Source organism: Nicotiana tomentosiformis, chromosome 2 (genome assembly GCF_000390325.3).
Source record: "Nicotiana tomentosiformis chromosome 2, ASM39032v3, whole genome shotgun sequence".
Lineage (NCBI taxonomy): Eukaryota > Viridiplantae > Streptophyta > Magnoliopsida > Solanales > Solanaceae > Nicotiana > Nicotiana tomentosiformis.
The window spans coordinates 127,212,895-127,221,317 of record NC_090813.1 but is presented as its reverse complement, the minus strand read 5'-3'; the positions used below and the strand labels follow the sequence as shown (position 1 = coordinate 127,221,317).

Below are 8,423 nucleotides of genomic sequence, written 5' to 3'. Positions count from 1 at the left end.
AAAATAGGGTACAGGTTAAAAGGTGACAAATATAGGGTACGACTGCAAATGCTCCGGTTTGAAGTTAGAAACTTTTGACCCGCGATTTTAATTTTAAAGTCGCATGTCGGAAGTTGATTAAGCGATGATTAAACTTTAAAATTTTTGTAAAGTCGGACTACTCTTTAAACACGGTGTCCTAGAAATGGCTATTTGTGCACTTGTCCCCATTTAAGCCACTTTCCAATTTACAGGCCTGAATAAAAGATCCATCCGTTGACATAGAATCCAGCCCAGATTTCTTCTGGCAGTTATGGGCCTATGGTGCACGAATTCCATATTTGGACTCAAAATTGAGATTCCTGCCCGTCAATCTAAAACGACAGCACTGTCGATTGCGCCACCATCACTCTTCCTCGGCCGCGAAATTCTTGTGATCTCCTTCTCCGGCGAACTTCTTGCGATCTTCTTCTCCGGCAAATATAGTTTGTACGCTCCTCTATTTTCTATTCTCATTCTATATCTCCATTCTTTTCTAACTTCCAGCTACATGTTTCTCATGTGACCAAAAAACCCTACTTTCTGTTTCATATGATTTGTAATGCTAGAATAGAAATTGTATGGTTTGAATTGCTTCATGTTAGCTCCAGCTGTACTAAATAAAGGCTCACAATTAGATCTTTGTAGCTCTTTGTTTTGCCTGCATGTTAATTTACATTCTCATTTGTTTTCATGTGACAATTGCTACAAAGTTGTGACCTTTTATTGATCTGCTCCTAAATATTTGTAATCAATTTTATGAATATTACTCTCACGAAAGGTCAAAGTGAACAAGGCCTTAAAATATGAATTGTTAAAATTTATATTCTAACGTTTGCTAAATCCTTCAAATGTTGACTGCCAGTTTATATGTCGGTATTTGACTGGTGTCTAAATGTTGATTTGGCTTTTACATTATATTTGTGATAGTGGAAAAAATATTGAAGTATTGGTTGAAAAGTTAGGTTAGATAGAGTAAACATCACGCCACATTTACTTTCAGTACTTGAATGTTGTGAATGAGTATCATATAATTTGGACAGAGGGAATTATCACCAACCATTTATAATTTGTGTCTTGAAGTAAAAGGGGGTTGAGGGCATTGGATGGACATTTACCTGTCTTTCCAATTACCCACACCACATATTTCAAAGTTCCACCTTTCATTATTGAAGTTATCAAGATCAACTGATCTAAGGTACCACTTAAATCCCGAAACAGACTGACCAATCAAAATTTGCACCTAAGATAGAAGTTCATGCAATTAGTGCATGAAGTGTCACATATCCCTTTTTCTTGAGCTCGGGGTCAAACATGTGCAGGGTTACCGTACGTCGATTTTCCATTTCGAAATTTACATATCTCCTTTTTATAATTTTTTTTTCATAACTTGTGGTTTGTGGCTCCCGATTAATACTCAATATCTAATCAATCAACTGCTCTCATTGTCAATCCACCTTATGTGTAATGCGCTTGAATGAAAGTTGGAGGTCTTTAAATAACTGACTCACTCTGGCTTGTTGTTGTTAGTGATCCACCAGGTGCTCTCATTAAAAGTTTCTGCATATCTAAATGGACGCAAGTTCAACTGAAGCTTCTGTTACGAAGAGTGCAGAATTGTTATTAAAGAGGAAAAGAAAAAGGGCAAGGAAGAAGGCTAACAGAAAAGAAAGACAGCAAAGGTTGGATGAAATGCTGCAAAATCTGGATGCTCCTAGAAATGAAGAAAGTTCCATTGAAGACATGGCTAGTTTAGAGAATTCTAGCGCACAATTGCTTCCTCTAGGACATCTAAAAATACAAACGGAATCGGCCACAACTCTTTTGGAAAAGAGTGCTGGTAGGAAAAAGAGAAGGAAGAAGAGAAGTGTGATGAAAGCGATAAACCAAAAGGGTGAGCCATGTAGCATGGTTCAGACCGATGTTCCCTCAAATCCAAGCCTGTTGGATAGTAAGCATGGAGAAGTAGAAAATGGCCTACTCAATCCAAACATTTCAACTCATGACTCCGTATCTTCCGAGAGGAAAGCAACTGAGGCATTGTGTATGGCTGATGTAAACTTGTCTCTGTCTGCTCCTTCATCTGATTTAGTGAATGAACAGGACGAGCCAGAGTTGCCTAATCGTGGCGGCATTGCGTTATCATCAAATGTACTGAATGTTTTCAGTGACAATTTTCCTGCTAATATATCAGAAGGGGGGCTTGACTCTCTGACGGGAGTCCGGAAAAAGGAAGTGAACACAGTTGCTCGAAAAAAAAAACATGATTATTTTGCTGAGCGAGCTAAAAGAGATAATGCTAAGGTTGCAAATGATGCAATTGAAGGAGAAGTTTCATTATTTGAAGCTGGAAGAATTTCGGCGGAAAGCTGTAGTGAAAGGACTCAACTCACCGACAATTCAGGGTTAATCATGCATTTTCATTCAGCTCCCGTTAGGCCAGGTGATTTCCGCATGATTGGAGGTCCTCGTTTGAGGAGAAAGCTTCTCATCCTTGATGTTAATGGGCTACTTGCAGATGTAGTCAATCCACCGCCAAAAGATTGTAATCCTGATGCATGTTTCTCAAGACGGGCAAGTGAGACTTGATAATTTGCTTTTTATTTTATTCTGTTATCGATCTTTCAATCTTACTTCATTCACAAGATGAACAACGCATTGTTCTTACATAGAAGTACTTGTCACTTTTGTTTGCAGTATTCAAGAGACCCTACTGTGATGATTTTCTGAAATTTTGCTTTGAAAGATTTGACGTGGGCATCTGGTCTTCTAGATCCAAGTAATCGTCGATTTTGAAGTGCTTATTTGAATTTCTGTCATCTTCCTGACTTGACCTTTTGTATTTTAGCCTGTTAATGATATAAGTTTTTCTAATGCATTTTATGGTTCACTTGAGCATTGGAATATATGTTTGTGCAGGAAGATCATTGTGAAGGTGGTTGATTATTTGTTGGGAAACATGAAGCACAAGTTGTTATTTTGTTGGGTAAGCGTTCTTCCTTCCACAAATAGTTCCATATCCCTCCTCCTAGTTGCACCCTTAAACAAAAGAGAAGCAAAGAATAAGGAGTATGGTTTTTCCTACCATTTTCTTTCTTTGCTTGGGGGAAACATCAATTTCCTATGTGATCTTTTGGCCATTTTCTACACTGATGCATAAGGAATTCTTTGTGGTCAACCAGATTGTCAGGACTCTGATGGGTCATTGTGATTTTAAAAAGCCTTCACGAACATGGGAAAAACAGTATCAACTGCATGAACACATGGGCTGTCTTTCCCAACTTTGGACCTGTTTTTTCCCTTTTTGGAAAAGAAAAAAGGGGAGGGAAAATTATATTTGACTTCCTTCTCGTGACTATATTGACCCTACTTCATTTGTATTGCCCGTCTACGCACTTTGCCGGTTACGTTGCTTGACCATGCCCTTGTCTTGGAAAGGATATCCAATTGTGAAAGAAGCCACCTTTATTGTAAGGTAGGAGAGGAGGTTGCTGGTGAAAATTTACCTTCCTATGTTGTGTTAACTTTCTTAACTAAAGTTTAGTTCATTCTTTTCTTCCCCCTCAGCCCCACCATTAAGAAAGGTAAAAGAAAAGACAAAGAAGAAAATATGAGATTGCAGTCACAGGTTGATGCTTCTCTGTGACCATTGATGTGTGTGTGTCTGTTTAGATAGTTTGGTATATTTCATTTATTGTTATTTCCTTCCCTCTTAGAAGAATAAGCAGTTTCTATTTACTAAATTTCGCAGGATATGTCGCATAGCACTCAGACAATGTTCAAGACACTTGATAACAAGCATAAGCCCTTGGTTTGCAAGGAGCTGAGCAAGGTGTGGGACAGATATGATCCGGATCTACCCTGGGAAAGAGGGGATTATGATGAATCAAATACTTTACTATTGGATGATTCTCCGTACAAGGCCTTGCTAAATCCCGTAAGCTTGACACCACCCTCTTTTTGGCCTCAAGACTGACCCTCAAATGACCCCTTCTGACTTGGTATTTCTTCTCGTGATTGTAACTACTTTATGCATGATCTTCCTCAGGCGCACACTGCAATATTTCCTCATTCTTACAACTTCAAGGTCGAGAATGATGATTCACTAGGTGAGACCCCTATGTCTGGCACTGCTTAATACTTGATAATTGTTTTCCTTTTCATGTTTGATGTGCACCTTTTAGTGGCTATTTGAACTGATTCCCACCATCTGACTAGTGTGAGCCCCAGTGGGTTTGGACACACTTGTCGCTTGATTTCTTTCCTTGCTTGATGATGTTAGGTGTGATGCATATGAGCAACACACGAAGTTAGATTAACATAGATGGACATATGCAAGCAACAATCTGCTAGTGGTGATTCATTTGCTATGATTACTTGTAATACTAAAAGCCATTACTCTTAAAGCGGTGAAGCGGGGGTTATCGCTTCATTGGTGAAGCCATGTGCTTCAAAGAAGTGTGTGCTTGCAAAGTTATCCAAATGGAGAGCGACGATTCTTTTTGATCAGCAAAAGATAATTACTAAAAAAATGTTAGGCAAGTGTTTGCATAATTTGTTACTTTGGTGTAAGAGTAGTCTAATTGATAGTATTCATCACTACTTGCATAATTTGTACGGGCATACCAGGTCAGATAGAATTAGAAATGAAGTTATTCGGAACAAGGTAGGCGTGGCCCCTGTGGATAACAAGATGCGGGAGGCGAGACTTAGATGGTTCAGGCATGCGAAGAAGAAAGTCACAGATGCACCGGTGAGGAGGTGTGAGAGGTTGGCCCTGGAGGGCCTAAGGAGAGGTAGAGGCAGGCCAAAAAAGTATTGGGGAGAGGTGATTAGGCAAGATATGGCGTTGCTCCAGCTTACTGAGGACATGACCATGGATAGGAAGGTGTGAAGGTTGAAAATTAAGGTAGAGGGTTAGGACAGGTAGCCGAGCGTTATCCTTGTCGGTAACAGTAGCTTTAGTACGTGATTTAGTGTTATTTGTGTATTTTCGTATCTCTTGACTTCTGTGATTACTTGTTATTGCTTTTGTGTCGGCTTTCTGATTGCAGTACCTAGTGTATTTAGCTCGGTATTTTTTCTTCGGTTTTCTAATTGGTACTTGTTGTTGTTGCCCTTTCCCTTTACCTATCCTAAGCCGAGGGTCTTCCGGAAACAACCTCTCTGCCTTCTTGAAGGTAGGGGTAATATCTGCGTACACACTACCCTCTCCAGACCCTACTTGTGGTATTACACTGGGTTTGTTGTTGTTGTTTGTTGTTGATCACTACTTGGACTTCCTGGTGTTGTTAGGAAAATGTTGTAATTAACTGCATGGATATTCCTTGCATTGTTTTGTTTCTTTTTGGTACCATCTTGGTACTCAGTACCTTATCAAGAAAAAAATATGTTAGGCTGTACCAAGATGGTACTGAAGCATTACAAAAGGTGTAAATAGCGGTGGTTTCTTTGGATCTCAACTTTGAGGAGTTGGAATAATATTGGTATTATGGTATATTGGATGCTGAAATTAGTTAGACCAAATACATAGATGGTCCCTTAAAATTTACTTTTGAGATAGTCCCTTAAAGTTGTCACTACTTTTCATTCAGATACCTCAATTGAGGCCTTTATCTATTGAGCACACCTGAGTTTGGCAGATATGTGCTATTAGGCCATCAACTAACAATTAATAAAAAAACTAGGAGCGTAAGAGCAAACGCGATTACGTGGGAAAAAGAAACCAATAACACGACACCTGGCTTTAACCCAAATTAAAAAAAATGGAACCAAGAGAAACAGAACAACCCAGTGGAACCATTTTTTTTAGGCCCATTGGAACCATTTTGATACATCATTAGTGATCACAACAAGCCACCAGCTATCTTCTTCACTTTGCATCTCCACCACCACCTCTGTGCGACCTACTCCATCCACCACCATCTTCCACCTTTTGTTTCTTTTACAGACCTTTCCACAATTACCTAACATGCATTCATTTTCAAACCTCCAATATTCTTCCAGCATTCATTTTCAAACCTCCAATATTCTTCCTCCTGAGCAGCCTGTCACTGCTAGAGTGGCAGCCAGTCAACAGCTTGCCATTCTTTAAATCTCCACCTTCACCTGTATCTCAATAAGATCCATTTCAACTCCTTGATTTCACTCGAAAATACCATCGTTGCTGCGCACAGACCACAACTGTGCACTATCTCATCTCTGTATTATTATGTCTTACCAGTTTCTTATAGCGAGGTTGTCTTTGTTTCCAAGAAGTTGAAGAGTTACGTTTACAAAGTTAATAGCTTTCGGTTAATTTTTGCAATTAGGAGCTCTTTTGAGTTATGGGGGTTTCATAGGACATGGGTTTTTCAAAGAAGCACCAAATGGTACGAAACAAAGAAGTGTAGGTAATTGTTGGAACTACTATTCTACGTCCTTTGAGATCAATTTCTACGAAACAAAAAGAGGAGTCTGAACATGATGAAAAGTGTTCAACAACTCTAACAGCGAGAGATCCAAGGATACCATAAAGATTGGAAGACAAATCTGCTCCACCATTGCCGATGTCTTTTTAAGCTCCTTTTTGAAGCCATGATCAGACTACATAAATGGGTCTCACTATCTGTTTCCTTTTGTGTGGATTTTGGTGTCTATTCGATCTTCAAAGTGAATAGAAGGTGGGAGGAGCAAAGAGAGAAATATTTATAGAAAATACACTGTATTTTGGTGACCTTGTCAGCAATTTAGTAAACTTACGTGCCCACTACCAAGTGTAAAATGCCCAATATGTCATGTCAACACTTAAGATTCAGTAGACACATATCTGGCAAGTTGAAGTGTTCAATAGGTAAAGACCTCAGTTGAAGTGTAAATGAAAAGTGGTGTCAACTTTAAGGGATGGTCTATGTATTTGGCCAATTAGTTGCTCAATTGCAATTTATTATAGTACTAAATTCATGTATGTTTGGCAATTTTTTATTTTTCATATATTGTGCGCTTCTCGTGTCTCACTTCAAGCATCATGGACCTATACACCTTTTGCTTTTAAAAACACCGATAATTGCTAATGAGTTTTTCTTAGAAACTTGTACTATATGTTGGTATAAAATTATGGAGATTATGAATATTGAAAAGTTGCACAATGTTGTAGGCCCTGGAGGTGATTTGCGAATTTATTTGGAAGAGTTATTAAAAGCCGAACATGTACAGAAGTACGTAGAACAACATCCATTTGGTCAGCGGGCAATCGATGATACAAGCTCGGATTGGAAATTTTACTCTGATGTTCTTTGCAGTCTGCTTGGTCAATCAAGCTAAAATTCTTGATATGCTCTTGTATAATTTGCATGTGAGAGACATATTGTGATGCCAGACACCATATGAACAGAGGCTTGCTTTCAGACTTTTGACAATTTTGAAAACAGATAAACTGGTCCGAGCTGTGTAGCAATCACAATAATGTGGAATGTGGTGGCTGAAATTTCTTTGTACTCATCAACGGTCTTCCCTTTGAAGGAGTTGATTGATTATTTGCCTGTTATTTTTGAACTGTATCATGTTAACATTCTTGATTTTCTTCCTCTCCCTCCTTTTTTGGGGAACGTTTAGTTGCTTAGGCTTCTTTCTCCTGTTGATTATGTAATATTATCTGCTTACTTTCATGATCCCTCTGTCTGCTTTCAGGGTGATGATGTTTTTGCAGCTTAGGCTTTCCTTTAGCAGCTTGTTTGGATAGTTGTTACCCATTGTATTATATTGTGTTGTTATTTTATATTCAATAGTTGTTTTGGTTGTTACTTAAATATTATTATATTGTATTGTTAAAATCTGTTTTTACGTAACGATGAAAAGAGTCAATTTATATAACTAGTTTTACGTGTAAGCCGTGTCTATTAATAATAGAATTGTATGTAACAAGAATAAATTACGTATAATAGCAGTTGGCGTTTGAATAGATCCAACATGCATTTAATTCTACTGATGCAATAGGTGAATTCAAGATTGTCTAAACGCGAAACATGAACAATTTAATTAGTCAAGTTAGTTATATAGCATTTGTATATATTGTATTATATGATATAAAAGCATACATTAATGTTTGTATTATGGCAGACTATTAATATCTCTTGAGGTGCGACTTTTTCTGGACTTTGCATGAATGTGGAATAACTTATGCACCGGACTGCCCCTATGAGATAAAAGCATGTTATGTTATTATATCTTTTTACAAACGATGTTCTTGGTGTATGTTATCTAGCTATTTTTTACCTTATCACCCCTTTTAATCTAGTTGATGGACCTCAGGAGGTTTATTTAAATAGCCTGTTAATTTGATATGTCCAAACTCATGCACGTGTCCCATGTTTATTGTGTTTCAAAAGGACTGAACCAATAGAATAATATTATATAAGCTAAAGCAG

General features: G+C 38.1%; 1 protein-coding gene across 2 annotated transcripts; it reads left to right on the top strand.

Moving 5' to 3' along the window:
• The first annotated feature begins 315 nt into the window (after window positions 1-315).
• On the top strand, window positions 316-7,805 carry LOC104112503 (uncharacterized). Of its 2 annotated transcripts, none has more exons than XM_009622438.3 (7): window positions 316-468; window positions 1,549-2,596; window positions 2,716-2,797; window positions 2,938-3,004; window positions 3,770-3,955; window positions 4,067-4,127; window positions 7,154-7,805. In XM_009622438.3, exons 2-7 carry the CDS (start codon window positions 1,591-1,593, stop codon window positions 7,318-7,320), a joined length of 1,569 nt encoding a protein of 522 aa, XP_009620733.1. In that variant the 5' UTR covers window positions 316-468; window positions 1,549-1,590; the 3' UTR covers window positions 7,321-7,805. The 2 variants fall into 2 exon arrangements, with proteins under 2 accessions (XP_009620733.1, XP_009620734.1); XM_009622439.3 differs by having other exon boundaries at window positions 339-468; window positions 1,560-2,596.
• Window positions 7,806-8,423: the final 618 nt, after the last annotated feature.

What these genes read in the sequence shown, in the direction of transcription:
- LOC104112503 (XM_009622438.3), top strand. Translation starts at nt 1,591, where the DNA reads ATGGACGCAAGTTCAACTGAAGCTTCTGTTACGAAGAGTGCAGAATTG. An exon ending in ATGTTTCTCAAGACGGGCAA is followed by an intron (nt 2,597 to 2,715) that starts GTGAGACTTGAT and finishes TTTTGTTTGCAG; the next exon opens with TATTCAAGAGACCCTACTGT. An exon ending in CGAGAATGATGATTCACTAG is followed by an intron (nt 4,128 to 7,153) that starts GTGAGACCCCTA and finishes ACAATGTTGTAG; the next exon opens with GCCCTGGAGGTGATTTGCGA.